Genomic DNA, 24175 nt, shown 5'->3' with positions numbered 1-24175 from the left:
GTATAGCCAACGACATGAAAGGCAAAGGAATCGCCAGGGTTAGTTCAAATCCATCGGCGATACCCAGAGACATCAACTACCTCTATAGCTGGCCTTACAACCCAGATAATCACGTCCCACATATTCGTTCCCACTGATTCTCCTTCTCCCTCTGTGGCCAAGGGGCATATCGGTTTAATTCCTGCTTGGATACCATCACAGCAGGTCTTGGGTCAGGTCTTAAACAACCAGTTGAGTATTTGGTCTTTTATATGGTCCTTCGACCGTATATTACTTATACTTTTAAAGCGACCATTTTTTAACAATGATCGCGTGAATACAAACGAGACATATACTGTATCAGTCTTACCTTTGATGATTGGTTCTTCCCCCTATTGCACACTATTCATACACATCCATCTTATTTATATCCCTGATGTACTGAAAACAATTCTCTTGTATGGTCACAGGCAGCTTGAGACGGGTATAAATTCATTTCTAAAAATGAAGTCGAATACAATTGGAGCTTATTGTCAAATAAAACAGGGCCTTATAAATGAAGGAAGGAAGGAAACACGCCTCATAAACAGTGGTGGAAGAAGTACTAAGTACTATGTAGAAACACTGTGTTTTCGAGTAAAAGTTGGGTAATCAAAATTGACTTGAGTAAAAGTACAAACGTAATGGGCAATGGCATCAAAATATACTTAAAGTAAACAGCCAAAGTTTAGATAGGGCTGAAGTGGTTAGTGTATGTTTTGTAATAATAATCAATATCTACAAAGTAACTAGTAACTAAAGTTTTCAAATTATTGTGGTGGAGTAAAAAGTACACTGTTTGCCTCTGAGATGTAGTGGAGTAGAAAAGTATTGAAAATAGGAGTCATCCCTACCTAATAAATACATCATAGATTACTGACATAATAATAATAATAATAATAATAATAAAATAAATGATACAAAATAATACATTTTATTTTACATTTGAAACAAACCTCAAAGTGCTACAGCATGAAATAAAAACATTTGCATAAAACAACACATCTAAAATAAAAAGAGCCTAAAAAAACATTTAAAAACTTGGGGGCAAAAAACCTAGAGGGTAAAACAGGAAAATCTAACCTGAATGCTTTATTAAAAAGGAAAGTCTTTAGTCCTCTCTTGAAAACATCAATAGACTGAGGAGCTCTTAGCCGGTCCAGGAGTGAGTTCCACAGTGGAGGGGCAGCTGAACAGAAAGCCTGGTCGAAGCCCATGGGGCGGAGCTTGGTGATGGGGGTGGGAGGAGCTTGGTGATGGGGGCTAGGAGGTGGTTATCCAGAGAGGAGGTTTGAGGCTTGAGCAGTTCCTTGAGGTATAGGATTTTTTTGGGGGGTTTTGACGCATTCCTGAGCCAATCATTTGATGACCGGGTGTATTTCCGGTAGGAGACTCAAAGAGACTCCTTTGAGTCTCCTACCGGATACATTAGCATCTTTCCGCCGGTCATCAAATCATTGGCTTAGGAATGTGACAAAACTAAAAAATCTCCATGAATTCAATGCTTCATGGGGTGTGTAATTGATAGAATATAAGATTTTGTTTTTGGGTGAACTACTACTTTAACAGAGATCTTGTATTCTGTCCGGGAGGAGATGGGAAGCCAGAGCCGTGAATGGAGTAAGGGTGTGATGATGTGCCCGTATTTACACACTGTCATCACGATCCTAACATCACATGAATGCCGTCACAGGCTGAACCACATGAAGTCTGACATCCACACTGGAGCCACAGCGTTCCTATGTGGTTCCTGATAGCCACATGATTAGATTTGTATTACATTATCACACAAGCCTAGTCGGTCACCTCTGTGTCTGTGGGCAGATGTTTGACAAGAGAACATGGATCATATTTTTGATAATGGGGGGCTGTGGATGCAGATGATGAGGCAGGTCGTGTGCCAGCGTCATCTCCCAGGCGTCCACCAGAACAACACTCAGGCCCTTGAACATGGCCCTGAGCACCCTGTTCTGCTGCCACGAGTACCAGTCACTGTTGGTCAGGGTCTCGTAGAGGTCCAGAGCTTTGAGGTTCGGCGTGCGGACGACCACGAGGGTCCCGGGAGCCCTGTCCAGGAGGCGCACCACGGACCCGCGGATACCCCGCAGCCGGCGGATGTAGACCTCGACGGGGAACGTGCCAAAGTGGGACCAGACGCTGAGGACCACCACGGTGTCGGGACCCCCGGCCAGGCCGTCCAGCTCGTTGGCCACGTAGCGCAGCTCGCTGGTGCGAACGGTGGGGAAGCGTATCGGGGGTGCGTGGCAGCGGTACTTCACCACGATGTTATGGCCGGTGTCCACCGCCATGAACGGTCCGACTTGCTTTGGGCTGTGCAGGTCCATCTCCTTGAGGTCTGGAACAGAGAGATCTACACGTTTCACACAGTTGGGGGGAGAGCTGGAGGCTCTTATCCAGAGAGACATACTAATACAGAGCAAAATCAGAGTAGGCGTCATGAATCCTACAACAAGTGTGTGTGAGTGAGTGCTGCTAAAACAAGCATGTGTGTAGGCTAGCAGGTAGACATCAGCATCTGTCTACTCAAACACATGGCTTATGATCTACTGTAAGTAACATAATGTGAATATCTAAACAGATGAGGTGCTGACGAAATTAAATTAGGAGTGCTAGGGTGGTGATTGGTCCCCAGCCCACCAGGGGTCCTTGACTGGATGGTCCCTAGACAAATAAGGAGTAGTTTAATGTCACTTAAGTTCACTTGAAATCATTACACTACAAAATATGTATGAAAGTAGTCATTTTTAAATATGTTCAAATATAACCACTATGAATCTGATTTTCAATTAGGACAGAATTGTTTAAAATAAAAAAAAATAGAGTCTAGAGTCTATGACTTATTGCATAATTGACATGAAACCATATGCTAGTGGATTTTCAGACTGTGGGCAGAAGATGGAGTAATACTGTGCAGCAGTCCTAACTAGTTGCTGGTCAAGAAAAGTAAATTGAAGTCATTTCTCCATCTCTACAGTATATGCTTGTGTTTTCTGTGGAGCAGGTTAGAACCATTCTTTTGACAGAAAGACAGTTTTGATGGAGCTATGGAGCTGAAGGAGCTAAATTCAAGATGTCCGGGGTATGGACCAGGGGGTGCCAAAAACGGATCTGTAACACCCTGAGATAAATGAACACCCTCAATGTAGAATGGGGGGTCACGGAGTTAAAACATTGAATCAAAAGGGCGTCCGTGGCCAGTACATGTTACCTGGTAACGTTGCAGTGAGGTACTCGAACCACTGTCTAGCGGTGGAGTCTCCATACATGTGTACGGCCTTGTTTCTCAGGCACTGTGTGATGGCAGAGGCATCGCTGAACTGATGCACTGTGGTGCCACCGAGGGCTCGCCACACCCCCTGGTAGTAATATCCAGAGGGGGGTCCAGGGGGGGGTCCAGAGGGGGGTCCAGGGGGCGTCACGCTGCAGTTCTTCAACTCTGGGTCGTTTATGTGAACAACAAGTAAAACATTCATTTAGAAAACATCACACGGTGGAAGTCAGGATCCACATGGGAACAGCGTGGCTGTTGTTGTATTTTAAAACACTTTTAATTTTAAACGTCTACTCTGGCTTTTGTGCACCCCACACCGTTTTTAAGTAGTTTGATTCAATATGTAGACATTTTATATTCAGCATGCATGCTACCCTTCTATATAAGTCCATTGAACTTCAATTGTAACCGTGTTAGACTCACGTAAAACACACGTCCCTGGTTCTGGTGGCTGATATTGTCCTTCTGATGTGTCGTTTTTTGTTTTTGCAAATGAAAAAAAGAAAGAGACTAATTAATTGTTAAAACAGCCCCTCACGCATTAGAAGGACAATATCAGCCACTAGAACCAGGTACGTGTTTTCAGCTTTGACATGGTTAAAATGGTGTGTAAAGTTCAATGGAATTATAAAGGATGGGGGCGTGTCTGATCAAATAAATATCAATTATCTAAATATTGAACTTAAAAACTATCCAGAGTGCAGGATATTAAAATGACCCAGGACGTTTTTTAGTGAAATACCCCTTTAATAGCTAGTTTCATCATTCACCTTTTTCCTTAGGCAACACTCTGACACTGTCAGACCCTGAAGCTTTAACTGGGACTTTCATGTTGATCAGACTGTGGAGAAATAGACACAAGATTTATTTAGTATTGAGCAAAACAAAAAGAAGAAAAAAAAATGACCAAGAAAACAAGAGATCAGTTTTTCCCCCTTGCTTACTTTTGAAAGAGTGTCTGTTCATCAGATCTGATGTTTTGGTTGAAGCCTCCCTTGACGTGGGTGATGCGTTTGTCACAGTTCAGCTGTTTAGGCTTGTAGCAGTACCAGGGCTCCCCCGTGTGGAGGTCTGTATGATTGCAAAGTGGCTGCTGCTGGCTTGCTGGCAGACAAACATTACAAACTGTGGTTTCAGAGACAGAGCCTGAGCGATACTCGCTCTGGAAGAATATTCTGTCTGGCTGCTCCCTGGTCAGTCTGCGCAGCACCGTGACGGCTTCGCTGGGATGAACCAGTGTCACCTCCACCTGCGCACGGCCCGCCCAGAGCAAGGGCAACACGGCAGAGTAGGAGCCGTTCAGGTGGTCCACCACCTGCCCCGCCACGCCCGCTCCGAGGGTCGGCTCGTGCAGCCGAGCGAGCAAGACGTCTCCCCCGTAGCGTTTGGGCCGTCCCTGGAAGTCGTGCATTTGGATGAGAGCCTGCAGATGCCCCCCTACGTGCCGCTCTCTACCTCCCTCTGCTGGGAGGATAGTGAAGTGGCTGTGTGCGGGGTCACTGGTCTGATTGAAGTACACGCCTGTAGGAAAGTGTGGATGTTCAGGCCAGTCTATGGAGTCTAGGAGGGAGTGTTCCTCCAGAGCATCCTCAGGAGACAGCTTCTGTCCCTGGCAGCTCCAGAGGCTGATATTGTGGTGTTGAGGAGGAGAACCTTCAAGGAGGATGGTGCTCAAATTGATTTTAAGTGTGATCTGTTGGGTAATCTGAGGGTTTGAGGAGAGGAGATTAACAAATATTAGCAAGAGTGACTATAGAAATATCAGTTTAAATACTGAAGTTAAAGGGGGAAAGGAAGGAATGCATTGAGTTATACAGGCTTTTTTTGATTGTTGGTGTTTAGAAATGAAATGCCATGAAATAATTTCACTCAACATCGAGTTCTCACCTGAAGAATGTTGTTGTCACGCAGCAGAAAGATCAGAGCCGACAGAGAGCTCGACGCCAGTAGGAGTAATATGACTGCAAACTTTTTACAACGATGCATCTTCACCTCAAATTCTCGAAATTCTTCTCTATCAACAGTGTGTGGCGCTGTTAACAGTCCCTGTTATATCGTAACCAAAAAGGTGGAGAATGAGAATTAAGGAGAAAGTTGAACAGCAAAAGAAATTGTCAGCAAGCTCTGTGCAGTTTTGGAGAAGTAAAAACTCCTGACTAGACACATGACTTCAACATGCGTGATAAATAAGGATCCATCCATCGAACCTCAGAATGGTGAAGTAGAACAGGGTGTGTTCTTCACAGCTTTCATGACATCTGACAATTCAGCACTAATTTCTTTAGCAACGTTATGACTCCCTAGTAGTCCCTGTGTAGCATGCAGTTTAACATGTGACCTGTGTAGCATGCAGTTTAACCTGTAACCTGTGTAGCATGCAGTTTATTTAACCTGTAACCTGTGTAGCATGCAGTTTAACCTGTGACCTGTGTAGCATGCAGTTTAACCTGTAACATGTGTAGCATGCAGTTTATTTAACCTGTAACCTGTGTAGCATGCAGTTTAACCTGTGACCTGTGCATGCAGTTTATTTAACCTATGACCTGTGTAGCATGCAGTGTCTCCATCAGGTGCACACATAGGACCCAACCAGTGTTTGAGCACCTGCCTGTTTGCTTTCATAGGAGAAATTGCCCTTCTCTTATTTAAATATGGGTCTTGTTGAACCACAGTTGCTCTCCACCTTGCTCTCATTCAATGCAATGTATCTTAGGTCACTTTGTATTCTCATTCTGAAAACGTTTTGGTTGAGCATAGCAGTCTCCATGTTTCTTGTTAAAACCAGACTATAAAAGGCACGGAAATAGCAAATTTAGTTCAAGTTGTCAGCATTCGCTATGCAACATTTGGTTTACATAATAGGACATTATGCAAGTAACGCTCAAAAGTGTGAACTTGCTACAGTAGGTAGGATCTTTTATTAGGGCTTATCTGTGAACCATTATCATTCATATTTATAATTATATGATGTATGTTCACTTTTACTTGACTGGGTCTATATTGTTTAACTTATCTGTTGCTTAAATTGCTACTGTCCTCCACACAGTGGGGGTTGGGGGTAGTTTGGTAGTCTTTCTTACAATTGATATTTGCTATTATAGTATGTTGGATTCATGCATATTTTCAGATATTTAAAACAAAACAAAAAAAGGATCATAAAATAAAAATGGGTGGCCCCCCTACAGTGACTCCGAGGACTGCATAGGGGTCACAAACCCCCTGTTGAATACCCATGATGTAGATCCCAGTGCAGAGTGTGTACTGTGATAGGTTTCCTTCTTTGAAGTTTTTTTACTCTGATAGTGTCCACCACTGTGTATACATTAAATGTATGCATAAATATACAATTATTTGAAAACTTTAGTTACTTGTAACTTTGTAGATTTGGATTATTATTACAAAACATACATTAACCACTTCAGCCCTATATATATTTTGGCCGTTGGAAAATAACCGATCTACAAGCTCACAATGCGTCGCATTTATGAAAGATTTTTATACATTTGAAAACTTGAAGTGGGACATTCAGCACAATGACTACTTTTACTTATGGTACTTTAAGTACATTTCGATGCCAATACTTTTGTACTTTTACTCAAGTACGTTTTGAATTCCGGACTTTTACTCGTAACAGAATATTTTTATATTGCAGTATTGATACTTTTACTTAAGTAAAACATTTGAATACGTTTTCCATCACTGGCCTCATGGTTATGTGTACACACTTCAATTATAGTAGGTTTCAACAACAACGTTAACAAGTTACAAACAAATATATATTCTGAATATAAATAAATATATAGATAGGATTTCATCATACCTGAAGCTGCTATGCAGATGAGGAGTCCCACTATACCTAAAAAGCAGACATTCTCAACGGCAAGCTGCTCTGTATGGAAGACTGTATGTAGAAAGGAAGTACTATGCCTTTCTATTCTCATTGTTTCTCAAGTGCATGAATTTATAGCCACATGCTCTGTCACGTTTAAACCGCAACTTCCGGTTATTGCACATTGTCTTCGATTTGAACTCGTTTTTACAAAAGATACTTGTGTCATGCTCCTATCTATGCTGTTGAAGAATACGCTGTACCACTTTATATAATGCATTATAATCACTTTTATAATGCATCATAATGCACTTGTTATGATGCATAATAATGCATTTATGATGATTGTTTATTACGATGCTATATATATATATATATATATATATATATATATATATATATATATATATATATATATATATATATATATATATATATATATATATATATATATATATATATATATATATATATATATATATATATATATATATATATACACACACACACACACACACACACACACACACACACACACACACACACACACACACACACACACATTTTATGTGTAATATGAATTATGCCACCGACTGGCTTGTATAATTTCCACATTGTACTCAAATGTTTTACTTAAAGGGCAAGACCACTTTGATAGAGGTTTGGGTTGTGTAGTTACCTTGCCATGATGTAACTCCAAATGTGGGCAAGAAATAAAAAATAATTGCTCCATTGATTAGAAATTGATAATTCAAAATATGCTCCTCATTGACTTACATTGTACGGTAAAACTGCTCTCAAAGTCACTCTTTTAGCACAAAAACGAACGCAAACAAAGTTGATTCAGATAATATAGAACATCACCAAACCTAGTACTGTTTTTTTTTTTTTATAAAAATGTCAACTTCCTGTTGATTTTGCCATTTTTAATAAGTAGAAAACCCGGACTGGATCGGCGGATCCGGATCCAGATCTTCAAATAGTAAAATCAACAGGAAGTTGACATTTTTATTAAAAAAACAAACAGTACTGGGTTTGGTGATGATCTATATTGTCTGAATCAGCTATGTTTGGGTTCATTTATGTGCTAAAAGAGTGACTTTGAGAGCTGTTTTACCGTACAATGTAAGTCAATGAGGAGCATATTTTGAATTATCAATTTCTAATCAATCGAGCAATTATTTGTTATTTCTTGCCCACCTTTGGAGTTACATCATGGCAAGGTAAATACACAACCCAAACCTCTACCAAAGTGGTCTTACCCTTTAAGTAAAAGTACTCTGTTACAAGTAAAAGTCCGGATATCAAAAAATACAATAAAATTCCCCATCTATAAAGTCCACACAGTCAGGTAACATGGAATCGGGGCTGAAGGACACTGGGGGCCCTGCTGGGTGTAGGACTGCTGGGGTCACTGCATCTGAAACAAACATCAAAGTTTTTATTTAACATTTTAAACCCTTTATACTTCTTTGACTGGGGTCCCCCAGGGCTCTGAACATGGCCTCCTCCTTTCTTTAAGCATTTAAGAGCTATAAAGAGCTGATCTACAAGCTCACAACGCATCGGATTGTGACATGTCGTGAGCTTGTACATGTACTGTAGATGTAGGTTACTATTTAGCAAGATATGTTAGAAGACCAGCATCTTGTTTCTGCTGACCAGTTGTCAAGAGATGCTTCACAGTCACCAGAATTTCACAAAAGATTAAAAAAAACAAGAGTAGGTCTTTATGTATATTTTAATTATTACATGGTTTATTATTGTCATGTACAGTAGCAGTAGAGTTTGTACATTTATGAACTTTTAGTGAAATGAATGACTTAGTGAACTTAACATATTTTATATTTAATGCCATTACAATGGTACAATAGTCATATTTATGTTAGTTGTATAAAGACTAGAAGTTCGGGCCGCTACGCGGCCCGAACGTCTAGCGCGACGCGTCGTCCACTTGGCAGTGCCCCATGACAGGCACCTCACAGTGTGAGAGAGAGTTTTGTGCTCCCTTAAATCCACGGCAGGCTTTGAAAATACCCACTTCACAAAGAGGTGACGTGCATCACCTCTGCAATGACCCAAACCCACTTTGTGATTACTCACACCTGGCATGGCAGACCTGTGAGCAGTGTGCAGTGGTGTACAATGTTAAAAGAGAGACCAAATGGCAGGAGATGAAGTGAGCAGTTTATTGGTGTAAAAGGTGTATACGAATGAAATGGTGTGAAAGACAGTGGCGACGTCGTCAGGCCCACAGGTTGTCATGGCAGAGCCTGCAGAATGGGAGAAAAGGCGAAGGCAGGAGTCAAGCACACAATGTGAGACGTCCACCATGGATCATGTGAGAGTGAAGACAGTGATGTTTGTGTGAAGTTGTAGGCATTGTTAGTAATGTAGAGCAATCAGAAACGACACATGGAAGAATGCGACAGCCTTACCTCAGTGGGGAAGAAGCACTTTTGTGAAAACCACGTTTTCAGTGACGTTTTCAGTGTGGTTTTCCTGCTGGTGTATGGCATACTTCAGGGCTGCTGGGTCACCGGTTCTTGAACTGGCAACATAGAGCTGTCCGTGAGTGAAGACAGGGGATCGAAGCCAGACCCCAACTGTTGTAAGTGTTTGCCCTTGTGATTTGTTGATGGTGGTGGCGAAAGCAGTGCGGACTGGAAACTGTCGCCTGGCCCAGTCAAAAGTGAAAAGTCCAGCATCAGGAATGAACTTTATTCGAGGGATGAGGACCTCCTTTTGCGTGGCTGCTATTTTGCACAGCAGCAGCTTGTTGTTGAGGGTCCTCTGGAATAAGAGTTTTGTCCCATTGCAGAGTCCGTCTTTGGGGCTGATGTTGCGGAGTAGCATCAAAGGCATGCCAGGCTTGAGGGTGATGATGTGCCTGGGAAATCCATGGGGGCAGAGGGTGTTTAGATATTCCACGTTGAAGCGCATTGCGTCTTGGTCGTGTTCCAGGGTGTCAGCACTGCTGAGCTTGGTGGAGGTACCTGGCATCCAGGTCTCCATGATGTCATTGATGGTGTCGACTTCCCTGTTGGTAGGGGCAAGCAGTGATCTGCCATCCATCCACCCAGTGTTAGTGAAGTTGTTGGGCAAGTCAGGGAAGATGGTGTTGCAGAACTCCTTCATGGAGTTCTCCTCTGCTGTGTTGTCAAGGGCGGTGTTGGCTTGAATGTGGAAACACATGTCCTCGGGGATGGAGACGAAGTTGTTGTCATCATTGGCTGTGCCATCGCCAATGCTGAGAGTCCACTTGTCGAACTCCTCCAGGCGTGGGTCACCACTGGCATTTACTTATAGTTTGCAGATATACATTACGTGGCGTAAGTGGCGTGTGAGAAGACAGAGTGGAATGAGTACCTTTGTCGGATGAAGTTGTCGTCATTGTGGTGGAGAGAGTTCCTTCGTGGGGTGAAGTGGTGGTCATTTTGGCGGCGTGGGTTGTGTTGAGGATGGAAGCCGTCGAACTGGTGCGATCTGACGGCATCCTAGAATTTATAGGTAGGATGTGATGTCATGCTGACGTCGGTAGGATGTGATGTCATGCTGACGTCACACTGGCGTTGTGTCCATATTCGGGACGACCGTCTCATTGTGTCGTGAGATTACGTCACACTGGCGTTGTGTCCATATTCGGGACGACCGTCTCATCGTCATCGTCGTCTTGGTAACAGGTTGGTTTGTTGTGATGATGTAGTGTAAAGTTTTGGCGCATAGGATGTGATGTCATGCTGACGTCGGTAGGATGTGATGTCATGCTGACGTCACACTGGCGTTGTGTCCATATTCGGGACGACCGTCTCATCGTGTCGTGAGATTACGTCACACTGGCGTTGTGTCCATATTCGGGACGACCGTCTCATCGTCGTCTTGGTAACAGGTTGGTTTGTTGTGATGATGTAGTGTAAAGTTTCAGACAGACAGTAAGAGTGATGCAGTGTTGCATCACTCTTATACATACATACATACAACGGACAACCGACATGGCGCAGGATTCAAATTGTAAGGTAGATGTGAACAATGATCGTGTGAATACAAACAAGACATATACTGTATCAGTCTTATACCTTTGATGATTTGTTCTTCCCTATTGCACACTATTCATACACGTCCATCTTATTTATATCCCTGATGTACTGAAAACTGTTCTCTTGTACGGTCACAGGCAGCTTGAGATGGGTATACATGTAAATTTCAGCCACAAATACATAACTAGTGGCTTTATGTCTGAGAGGAAAGCCTCACTCAACAAGTACAGGCCAGCACGTGCAAACGTGTGGCAATAACTCGCACCTGGGACCATAGTCTGAATCCACCTTAAATGTCTCTATACCAGTTGTCCTGGAGTTGGTTCCATTTGTTGGGAGCATAGAAGATTTCCTTGTTCACTGTTCATTCGTGGAGTGATGAGTCAAATGTGTATGTTTGATATCCCCTAGTTTTTGGTTCCAAAAATTAAGTTGAATAGAATGGGAGCTTATTGATTGAATACTTTATTTAGAAGTTTGCAGAAAAAAAGCACATTACAGTACAGTTCAAATACAAGGTCAACTAAATTGGATTAAAAAAAAGAAAGAAAAGAAAGCCAATGGGAGCTTATTGCCACACAGGGCATTATAAATGAATAACCACTGCTGATATGTTTGTTTGGTCAAATGGACAGTGCGCCGTTCACTGATTATTTGGATTTGATGTGCAGTCATTTTAAATGTGTAGGCCTACTGTCTGTGACTGATGAGACTTTGGATGTGTGATAAAGTGGCTTTTGTATAGCCTCTGCTCTCTGAGTCATCCCTACCTAATAGATACATCATAGATGACTGACAAGCCTTCTATGTAAAAATAATTATATTAAAAAATATATTAAAATATATAAATCATATAAAAATAATATATATATACTATATAAAAATAATTATTAAGTAAAAATAATAATACATTTTATTTATATTGCACTTTACATTTGAAACAAACCTCAAAGTGCTACAGCACAGAATAAAAACATTTGCATATAAAAACAACACATCTAAAAAACATTAAAAAAACATGAGGGCAAAAGACCTAGGCCCCTATTTTTGGCACTGCTATACCCGCACCCGCCATTACCCGTATAATACAGACAAGGGAGCTAGCACTGTTCCTAAACTGTATTTTGCGGCCGCTATACCCACTATTCATTATGCCAACTGCATTATTTGCGCATGGAGGTGTGCCTGTGGGCGTGTTGTTGCTTTATCCCCAAAATTGCTATTTTGGCCACACACGTGGGAAAGCACATAGCGGAATCTAAAACCACCCGCAATGCCAACTTGGTTTGGTAGGGCGCGCCTGCAATGGACAGACGGCCAGGGCACACAGCGGCACAACATTAGAGTTCTCCCTCTCTCCTAATTCTCAACAAATCTCTGTGATTATAATTTTCCTATAATCAGCAGAAGTGAGAGTGTCAATTCCTTGTGTTAATTGTGTTTATATAAGATGATAGTCTCAAAGAAGACAATGCGTGCGTCGCGCAATGCTCTCCAAATGACACACTTCAGTTTTATTCATCGATTACGCAGGAAATAATGAACTGATTACAAAACTATAAAATTCTCTAATCAGTAAGATGTAGGTGATACTTATATCTATCAAATGTGATTTTATTGAAAGGCAATCAAAGGCTTGAGCCTATGAAGTAAACTTTGGGTGTATGGTGTCCAATGTTAAAGCCCTCAGTGAGGCTCCTGCTACAGGAGCCTCACAATTGCCAGAATTTACGAGAGGAATAAGCAACCAAATCTATGAAAACAAGCCCAAAAGAAGCGACTATAATTGGCCACATGAGCACTTCAATATGCTCACAGGCAGCTTGTTCCACCTCCTCACGTGTTTGTCTTTGGCTAAATGACATTGTCAACTCAAACCTAACCTTTTCAGGTTCAGGATGCAGCCTACAGTAGCCTAATAATAAAACTGCCATTGCATATTGTAACCACCAGGTGGAAACATATACTGTACCACTATATTACATTCCTCCCCACAGTCAGTGCATCAAAATGCTTTACTGTAAACATCTACTGCAAATATTCCCCAAATAAAGCTTCAATTAATATTCATGTATTGACCAGCCCTTTACAATTAGATTCTGTGTTTGTCATAATTTTTTTTTACTTTGCAATAAAAGTATCAATACTGCAATATAGAAATACTCTGTTAAAAGCATAATAAAAAATGTACTTAGTAAAAGTACAAAAGAATTGCCATTTTGACATCAAAATGTACTTAAAGTACCAAAAGTAAAAGTACTAATTATGCAGAATGTCCCATTTCAAGTTTTCAAATGTATAAAAATACGTGGAAAATAGCAGATCTACAAGCTCACACTGTGTCGCATCGCGAGCTTGTAGATCGGCTATTTTCAAATGGTCGAAATGTATATAGGGCTGAAGTGGTTAATGTATGTTTTGTAATAATAATCAAAATCTAAAAAGTAACTTGTAACAATACATTTGCCTCTGAGATGTAGTGGAGTACAAGTAAAAGTATTGGAAATTGGAAATACTCAAGTAAAGTACAACTACATAAAAATGTTACTTAAGTACAGTACTTGAGTAAATGTACTCTTATCAGTGGTTGGTTGGGTGTGTGACTGTGACTCGTCTATTAGGTTTTTCAACCTTAGCATACACGGTGTCAGAGGTCATAGTCGTGGTGTCTCTGGTCTGGGTGGTGGCCGTAGATACAGAGGGATTCTGAAGTAAAGAGTAGATGGTTGGTGGAGAAGAAACTTCAGGTCCAGGATCCTCCTGGCCATTAACAGGTCCTGGATTCACCATTGCTGGAAGCTAGAGATCAAAAACACATCATTTGACTTTCTTTCATAAAGTTTACCGTCACTCACCCCGTCACTCACCCCCCCCCCCACACACACACTTATTTCTAATACAGTGTATTAAAGGGATAGTTCACCCAAAACAATTATATCGATTAGTCACCTATGGAGACTTGGAATTCATGGATATTATTTAGTTTTTGTCTCATTCCTAAGCCAATAATTTGATGACCGGCGGACCGGTAGGCAGCGGTTCCGGTAGGAGACACAAAGGAGACTCTTTGTGTCTTCTACCTGAACCGCTGCCGGTCATCAAATTATTGGCTTATTGGCGACAAAAAAATATATCCATGAATTCAAGTCTCCATGGGGTGACTAATCGATAGAAAAAAAAGTTATTTTGGGAGTGAACTAGCCCTTTAATCTGTGTACTGTAACTAACTTTTCTTCAACTTTAAACAAAAACTTAGAAACGATTTTTCCCAGTGCAGCTGGCAAAGCTCAGGCAGTGATGATAAAAAGTGATTTAAAAGAGTCTTACCTGAAGAGAACCATATATTGTATTTGGCATGTATATTTTTGCATTCCCTGAAAAAAAGAAAACAGAAAAAGAAAATTGGTGCCAGTCAATTATGAATATGATACCCACTTTCTTTACTGTATTCACCCTCTTATAATAAGCCTTACTTTTGTGTTTTTAAACTACGCTTTTGTCGCCAGGAAATATGGATAAAATGAAACATCCGGCACTCCTCATGGAATGTTTGTAGTTACTTTACAACACTGTGCTACAGTATACCTGTTCATCATGCCTTGAAGAAGGTCTCTAACTGAAAGCTTGCATATTAAATGTTTTTTTGCACAGTGCGTGTGTATGAAATGGATGCTCTTTTCATTCAGTGGTGAAATGGTGAAAGTACTGTAATGCTGGAACTTACATTTGTTATAAATGCAGACAGCAATGATAGCAGCTCCACATATGCCAGCCAGTGCAGCCACGCATCCCACAATAACGTATGACATTACTGACGTATGACTGTCAACATCCTCCCCTGTGAACACACACAATAAATGCATGACTTTATACCATATATCACTTGACAACATTTAGGATGTGCCAGAATGGATTGATATTGGGGGGGGACGGGGGACTTTATTTGCCATTGTTTATATATCGCATAATTTGGTGGGAAATTGGGGAAAGCACACCACCTCCTGAAATTATCAGTTCACCTATGAGCTGCATGCCACACACCAACCTGCCAGCCTCAGAATATGGCCCGTACTCTTGTTAAGCTTTTGGACTTATTACCGTACTAAGAAAATGTATTAAAACATGAAAAGTGAAACATGTTTCACCTGAATCCAGTTGACACATCAGAGGTGTAATCTGCTTGGTGTCGTTGCTCCTGCTGACCTGGTTGCTATGGTTACAGACGACGACTGACCCCTCAGATAGGTAGACAGAGAGGCGACCGGTGGAGGTTGTGACCTCTGAACTCTCTCCTCCTCCGTGCTGAGAGCAGTGATGGTTGTTGTCACATGTAAAGGTATTTGTGACAGAAGAGTCATGGCTGCTGCAGGTCACTGTCAGGTTACAGGAACCAGAGCTGGACGACACTGGGACCACGGCCAGATGTACTGGAGACACTGCATCTGAAAGAAAGAAAATACGTTTATATTTAACAACATTTTGTCCTGTGGACACCACAGTGATGCAGTCATGTCAACTGCAGAGACAAAACTAAATACCACATCGGGACAAAAACAAAACAGGGACAATAAATGAATAAGACAAAAGAATAAGACAAAAACATTGACACAAAATATACATCAGTAAAAAGGGGAAAAAAGAAAAAGACAGGAAAAGCAAGATACAGAGGCACGTGTTCACATGTTCAAGTGCTCCCCCCATTTGGTTGTTGACTCTTCCTTATTTATTTCCAATAACATTCTATACTGTGCTTTTAGTTAAGCTGAGGTGCTGAATCGTCATCTCCCATCCACGCCCACACTTTCCATGTATCTCTCCCATTTACACCACAGAGTACTACTCTTACTAAGATTGACTGATTTTATATGTTAACTGCTCCATTACTTTTATTTGTTCCATTAGCTCCGTCCATTTCTCTACACTAGGGCTTCGTTTCTGAAACCAGTTTTTTGTTTTAAGTTTGAGGGCCATTAATCTTAATATTTTAATAAGGTACTTGTCTTCAGTTCTGTCTATTCTCTTTGGTATTTTACCCAACAGGATGTATTTGTGGCTGATGTTTACTTTAATTTTCAGAACCTGTGTCATTTCCGTACTAATATTGTCCCAGCACTTTTTCAAGACAGGACAAAACCAGAAGATATAGCTGTAGTTGGCATGGTTTTCTTCACAACATTAAGGAACATTAGAAACATGAACCTACCTTGGACGATCACATTGTACTGTGAAACAGTGATATCTTCGTCTTTAGACACTGTTGCTTGGTAAAGTCCACTGTCTTGTTGCTGTAGATTCTCCAATAGCAAAGAATAATTTTCAATAGAAAAATGAACTCTTCCTCCTTGGTAGTTTTGATATATTTTTGGAGGGTTTTTTTCATCACTGAAAGTGTATTTTACTATTTTCTTGGTGTTGAATTTCCACTCAAGCTTTTCAGGGTGTTGTATCAGCTCAGGTCTCTGGATGTGTAGATGTACATCCTGTCCCTTCAGAACGTGCTCTTGCTTCACATCACTGGACACCCCTGGAAATTAATTATTACACATTATTATTTTTTTATGACACATGAGTCATTTTTTAATACATAGGACCCCAATGGAAACAAGACTGGTGTTATCCTTTTAGACCAAGACTAGTGTTTAACTGTACTTGTGCTGTTTTGCATTTTTGTCTAATCAAATATTCAATCAACACAACATCAAAATAATACAGAAAGTGTTTATAATGATATAATAAACAATTAAAAAATATATAAATAAACCAATTGCCAATCTCCCAACTATTAGAATTTCAGCTTAGGAAAAATTAATACGGTAAAGCCATGTTTCAATTAGGCTTCATGGTTATGTCTACACTTCAACTATACAACGTTAACAACCAAATATATATTCTGAATATAAATATATACATAGAAGCAGTGGTGCAAAGTAACTAAGTACGTGTACTCAAGTACTGTACTTAAGTACGATTTTGAGGTATTTGTACTTTACTTGAGTCTTATCTACAAGCTCACAATGTGACGCATTGTGAGCTTGTAGATCTGCTCTTTTCAAAAGATGTTTATACATTTGAAAACTTGAAATGGGACATTCTGCATAATGAGTACTTTTACTTTTGGTACTTTGAGTACATTTTGATACCAATACTTTTGTACTTTTACTCAAGTACATTTTGAATTGCGGACTTTTTCTTGTAACAGAGTACTTTTTATATTGCAGTAATGATACTTTTACTTAAGCAAAAAATGGGAGTACTTTTTCCACCACTGGCTTCATGGTTATGTCTACACTTCAGCTATAGTATTTTTCAACAACAATGTTAACAACCAAATATATATTCTGAATATAAATAAATATATAGGTAGGAGTTCATCATACCTGAAGCTGCTATGCAGATGAGGAGTCCCACGACCTTAAATGCAGACATTCTCAACGCTAAAGCTGCTCTGTGTGGAAGACTGCATGTAGAAAGGAAGTACTATGCACTTTCTCTGCTCATAAGTACTATGCACGTTCTCTTCAAGTGCATGAATTGGTAGCCCACAGTGCTTTGTCCTGTTTGAACCACAACAACTTCCGGTTGTTGCAAATTGTCTTTGTATTTGAACTATTTTTTGCAAAAGCATTGGTGGAAAAAGTACTCAAATGCTGTACTTAAATAAAAGTATCAATACTGCAATGTAGAAATATTACAAGTAAAAGTCCAGAATAAAAAAAATACTTGAGTAAAAGTACAAAAGTATTGGCATCAAAATGTATTTAAAGTACCAAAAGTAAAAGTACTCGTTATTCAGAATGTCCCATTTCACAAGTTTTCCCAAAAAATATATCTTTTGAAAATAGCTGATCTACAAGCTCACAATGCGTTGCATCGCGACTAATTGTGTGCTTGTAGATCGGCTATTTTCAAATGGCCGAAATGTATATATGGCTGAAGTGGTGCCTTGTAATAATAATCCAAATCTACAAAGTGACTAGTAACTAAAGTTTTCACATAATTGTAGTGGAGTAAAAGTACAATATTTGCCTCTGAGATGTAGTGGAGTGTGGAAGTAAAAGTACAGAAAATTGGAAATACTCCAGTAAAGTGAAAATACCCCAAAATTGTACTTAAGTACAGTACTTGATTATACTGTATGTACTTAGTTACTTTACACCACTGATTATAACCAATCCTTAAACCAATAGGTCCTACTTATGGTTGTAAGGGATAGATAGACCTTAATGACAGAATTTGCTTGGACTGCTCACAGCAAAATGTATCTTGGTGCCCCCCCCTCTTCTTCCATTCGAGACATGGCTCTTTAAAATAATCCAACATAAAGCCACCCTTAGAATCACACATGATTTACAGGCTGCTTCTTTCTTTAAAGAGTGCAAGAGTGTTTGTGTGTTTGTCTCATTATTTATTTAGAACCAAATATACTTTTGGTCCAAGGACTTTTCAAACTAGCCTTTCAGGTCCAATATAGCCTATACACAATACCATTGTTTTACAACTAAACCAGGAAAAACATAATAATAATGGATAAAATCCATTGTGACAGAATCCCATTTAGACATGTATTTGAAAGGAGGATCCAAATATTTATTACAGGTATTTTGCGATACAGAGTAAAGGTAAGACAGTATATAATTCATTTTCACAAATTAGAAATCTATGCAAAGGAAATATTTGCTCATCCACTTTGTTCAGATCCAGGGGCGATGGACAGTGGCAAATCCAGCAATCATGAAAAAAGTATTTCATGAACAAAAATCCCTCACACTGCTCTTGCTCAGCAGCATAAGCCTTTATTCAAATTGACAGATGTCTTGATCCCTTTGAATAAAAACTGATGCTGCTGAGCAAGAGCAGTGTGCAGGATTTTTGTTCAAAAATTAGAAAGGAAATAAAAATACAATAACATTCCCCATCAATAAACTCCACACAGTCAGGTAACAGGAACCGGGGCTGGAGGACACTTGGGCCCCTGCCTGGTCTGCTGGGGTCACTGCATCTGAAACAAACATCAAGGTCTTTATTTAACATTTTAATTTAAACCCTGTATACTTCTTTGAACTTGGCCTCCTCCAGTCTTTCCTCTACACCAAAGCTCTTAGCTAAAAAGAGCTGATCTACAAGCTCGCATTGCGACGCCTCGTGAGCTTGTACATGTAGATGTAGGCTACTATTTTGTACTAGGGTTTGTGCGACCTCTGTTCTGAGGGCAGTATATGTTAATGTTTATCAGCAGTCTAAAAGTGAAGAAAAGGCTGCACATTGCACACAGCCACATGCAGAACAATTTAACCCATTAAAACCGAGAACGCATCTGTGTAACCACTTTAACCATTATTTTATACTTTGGCTATTAAAAATAGCAGATCTACAAGCTCATAGAACGGCACAGAGTGCTGCTCTATAAGCTTGTAGATCTGCTATTTTTGTAAAATCTTGAAATATTTGCAAATCTTTGAATATATATATATATATATATATATTTAAAAACAAACATTTTTAACTCAAATCTTTGCTTCTTTCTTTTCTTTCTTCTTTTTCCTTTATTTATTCAGGGAAGCCCGTTGAGAGGGTTACGCCCTGATGACAGCATATAAAATACAATACATACACAATGAAAAACAACAACAAATATTTGAATCATATTACAACGTCACAGATGCAAAAAAAACATAGAGTTACATGAAGCAGGTGCAATCACTATGTAGTGTGTCATCGAGAAGCACCCTAAATGTCTCTATTGAGACCAATCGCACCAGTTTCAGAGAATCCTGAAGTTTGTTCCATTTGTGTGGAGCATAATACATGAAAGCAGTCTTTCCTTGTTCACTGCTCTTACGCGGACTGGTATATCTAATGTGGGTTTGTGAACGTGTTGAATTCTGGGGGTCCCTGGAACATAATATTTTGAGATGGGGGTCGGCGGCCAAATGCATATCATTTTGGGGGCCCTTGACATGAGAAAAGTTTGAGAACCACTGATTATAGCAACATATATTCCTTCAAATATATGTTATGATTTAGAAGACATTTGTAGAACCCCTTAGAAGCAAAGATTTGAGTTACAAACGTTTGCTTTAAAAATAATGATATATTTATTCAAAGATTTGCGCAAATTAAAAAAATAAAAATAAATAGCAGATCTACAAGCTCATATCTGCAATTTTTGAATAGTCAAAGAATTCTAAAAATGACACAGATGCGTTACCGGTCTGAATGGGTTAATGATAACCAACGTTTTGACCTGGAATGGTCTTCTTGAGGGATTGAATGTTTATCAGCAATTAATGGGTTCACACAGCACTGATGTTTATTGCATTTTAATGTATTTCCAGTCTATGCCGTACACACACTGACACAACAGTGGTACCACAGTGGCTAATGGACTAACCCACTTACCCACCACAACAACACTGGCATTTTATATTTCCATTTTATTTTGAGGTATTTGGCCTCTATGTGTCCTAACCAGCTGACAGGTGGTTCTCCAAATGGGGAAAAGGAACTCGTGCAGCAACTTTTTATTTTATTTATTTAGAAACTTTCTTTTACATTTCTCTTCATTCTCTCTATTTTCTCTTATCTTTTTGTTAAGAGGAAAACGCGAGACGCTAACCCCAGATGCACCAAACCGTCTTAACATCCAAATCTGTTCTTACCCACATGCTGAATGATTTTCTCGATCACTAATGTTAACTCATTCAGTGCCACTGGACGTCTAAGACGTCCGTTTTAATAAGCCCTGAGTGCCACTGGACGTCTTTGAAAAAAGTGTTCAGAACCCAAGATATGATGATTTGAAAATATTCTGCTCCATTCACTCTTTGTTTAACTTCTTACTGAAAAAGGCTGTATCTCGGCTCCTAAGCACTTTCTTTACATTGAATTTTGGCTGTGGCACTCAGAGCCAAACTGCCATAAATAAGCTGGGGACTGAATGAGTTAAGAATGTGATTTATATAGCACATAGAATAGGTTTAGTTATTACCTTACATTTGTCAAAAAGCTTCTAAAATAGACATTTTAAGTGTACTTGTATTTGGAAATCTTTTCATAACCATTATACAATTTGACTGTGTCAAAGCAGAGGCCATTTTGTTGCTTAAGCATAAACTTTCATGTTTTGGATTAATTAAAAGAAACCTACCTTCAACTGTCACATTGTACTGTGCAACAGGTACGTCTTCAGATCCTATTTCTACTATTGCTTGGTAAAGTCCACTGTCACTTTTTTGTAGATTCTTCAACAACAAAGAATAATTTTCTTCTGAAAAATTAACCCTTTCTTGGTAATTTGTATAGTTTGTTTTCTTTTTGTCTCTGAAAGTGTATTTTACAATGTTCTTGGCGTTGAATTTCCACTGAAGTTCTTCACGGTCTTGTACCAGGTCAGGTTTCTGGATGAGTAGAAGGAGATTCTTTCCCTTGAGAACATGCTCTTGCTTCACATCACTGGGCACCGCTGGAAATCACAAAACGTTATCAGCATTATACACTAAATATACTATAAAGTGTAAGACAAAATGGGGAAAAAGGAGAGAAAAAATTAAGGAATCAAAAACAAAAAAGGTATCTACATATTTGCAATATAGCAGTGGTGTAAAGTAACTAAGTACATTTACTCAAGTACTGTATTTAAGTACACTTTTGAGGATTTTTTACTTTACTGGAGTATTTCCCATTTTCATACTTTTACTTCTACTCGACTACATCTCAGAGGAAAATATTGTACTTTTACTCCACTACAATTATTTGAAAACTTTAGGTACTAGTAACTTTGCAGATGTAAATTATTATAGGCCTATTATAAAACACACATTAACCACTTTAGGCCTTTTTTTCCCTATTTTATACATAGGTCTACAATCTCACAACCACGACACGTTGTGAGCTTGTAGATCTGCTATTTTCAAACATTTTAGTACTTTTACTTTTGGTACTTTAAGTATATTTTGATGCCAATACTTTTGTACTTTTACTCAAGTAACATTTTGAACACAGGCCTTTTACTTGTAACAGAGTACTTCTGCATTGTGGTATTGATACTTTTACTTAAGTAAAACATGTCAGTACTTTTTCCACCACTGCAATATAGCAATATAGCATAGAGTATCAATGTGTCAAGTTCAACCACATAGTCCACAAAAGGTCACTTTTAGGTCTATGAGGAAAAGCAAAAGTCCAAGACCAGTGATGTGTATTATAGCTGAAGTTTAGACGCATCAACCATGGTGTAAACCAAACATGTTAATATAATTTGTAGGTTTATTTTACCTGAAACCATGAAGATGAAGAGTCCCACGTGAAACACTGACATGCTCTCTGTAGAAATGTGTGCGTAAAAAGGGAGAAAACAAACGTGCTGTCCTATTTTAATGTATTTCCCCTTTCTAATTTTCTCTTCCTGTAGCTGTAAAAAAAAAAAAAAAAAAGAATACTTTTACTCTTCTAATGGAGTGATTTTACAATAAAATGTGTTCTGATTCGAGTTGAAAGATGAGAACTCTTGATCTGTTTCAGTTCATACAGATGTTCATACAGAGAGCGGGCTTTTTTGCAAGTGTACGTTTGTGGTTAGGAGTACCATGTACTGGAGTAAAAGTAAAAAGTATTGGTACCAAAATGTACTTAAAGTACCAAAAGTAGAAAGTACTCATTATAAAAATCTTTTGAAAATAGCCGATCAACAAGCTCACAATGCGCCGCATTGCGCCGCATTGTGAGTGCGCCGCATTGTGAGCTTGTAGATCTCCAGTAAAGTAAAAAATACCTCAAAATTGTACTTAAGTACAGTACTTGAGTAAATGTACCTAGTTACTTTACACCACTGTGCACATTGCACACACAGAGCTTCCTCTCTGTGATCACATCCTGTTTTTTCACTTTGAACTGCAGAGAAGTGAAACTTGTATGCAGATTTCTAAGCTCGGCCCAACTGGAGAAAACTGCAGTCCTCACAACACTCAGTGTTGGCAAACTGACAGCAGACAGTATAGGGGCCAGTCCATGTATGTATTAATGTGTTCATATTCTATGCTCTGTTGAGGAATTGATTCCATAGGACCTCAATGGAAACAAGACCCCATGCAGGACTTTTTTTGTTATTCCTTTTAGCCTAAATGGTACACGCAGGCACGCAGGCAGGCAGGCAGGCAGACATTACATTACATTACATTACAGTCATTTAGCAGACGCTTTTATCCAAAGCGACTTACAATAAGTGTATTCAACATAGGTAGGGAACGAAAACTACTAATCACCAGAAGTTTTAAGTACCTTTCCTGCAAAAACAAGCAACCAAGAGTATACCTAGCGCTAAGGTAAAAGTGCAATATATCAGCTACCTACTTTCTTAAACAGATGAGACAAAAATGGCAAAATCAAATGAGCACGAGCTAAAACAAATAAGTGTATCGACTAAACAAGATCCAATAAAACAATACAAAAATAAAACAAGAGTTCGTACAACTAGTTAACAACAAGTAGGCCAGGCAAAGAGGAAGGATAGTGTTTCCTGAAGAGGTGGGTTTTCAGCCTGCGGCGAAAGATGGGCAGTGACTCTGCTGTCCTGACATCAGTGGGAAGTTCATTCCACCACTGTGGGGCCAGAACAGAAAAAAGTCGTGACCGTGTCGATCGACCAGAAGGACCGTTGAGTGGCGAGGGAGTCAGTCGCCCCGAGGTGGCAGACCGGAGTGGTCGGGCAGGGGTGTGGGCATTGACCAAAACCCGGAGGTAAGAAGGAGCTGTTCCTTTCACTGCTCTATAGGCTAGCACCAGGGTTTTAAACTGAATGCGAGCTGCTACGGGGAGCCAGTGCAGAGAACGGAGAAGGATAGTTGTGTGGGAGAACTTGGGGCGGTTGAACACCAGACGAGCCGCAGCTTTCTGAACAAGCTCCAGAGGTCTGATGGCTGATGCCGGAGCACCAGCAAAGAGGGAGTTGCAGTAGTCCAGGCGGGAGATGACAAGAGCCTGGATGAGCACCTGGGCTGTTTT

General features: G+C 39.8%; 2 protein-coding genes and 1 long non-coding RNA gene across 3 annotated transcripts in view; all 3 read right to left on the bottom strand.

The window, feature by feature from the left end:
* The window catches only part of LOC311046364 (uncharacterized protein), a 48342-nt gene extending 30737 nt beyond the window's left edge, over nt 1–17605 (bottom strand). The window contains exon 1 of the mRNA XM_084058621.1: nt 17554–17605. Within this exon, the coding sequence (XP_083914747.1) occupies nt 17554–17602 (49 nt within the window). The 5' untranslated portion in view covers nt 17603–17605. The remainder of the gene's footprint in view (nt 1–17553) is intronic.
* On the bottom strand, nt 1548–12251 carry LOC311045986 (NXPE family member 3-like; the record flags this gene model as incomplete). Its single annotated transcript, XM_084058056.1, has 7 exons — nt 1548–2374; nt 3248–3475; nt 4081–4151; nt 4255–5015; nt 5198–5356; nt 9624–10441; nt 12239–12251. The coding sequence occupies 7 exons, from the start codon at nt 12249–12251 to the stop codon at nt 1821–1823; spliced, it is 2604 nt and encodes an 867-aa protein (XP_083914182.1). The 3' UTR covers nt 1548–1820.
* A 1160-nt stretch (nt 17606–18765) lies between the features above and the next one.
* Nucleotides 18766–22634, bottom strand: LOC311046366. The gene is made up of 3 exons (XR_014600869.1): nt 22451–22634; nt 21324–21638; nt 18766–19175 (listed from the first exon to the last, which is right to left on the bottom strand). It is a non-coding gene; the product is annotated as an uncharacterized lncRNA (long non-coding RNA).
* Nucleotides 22635–24175: the final 1541 nt, after the last annotated feature.

This window comes from Gymnoscopelus microlampas, assembly GCF_963454915.1.
Source record: "Gymnoscopelus microlampas genome assembly, chromosome: 5".
Lineage (NCBI taxonomy): Eukaryota > Metazoa > Chordata > Actinopteri > Myctophiformes > Myctophidae > Gymnoscopelus > Gymnoscopelus microlampas.
This window is presented reverse-complemented; position numbering and strand designations above follow the sequence as displayed.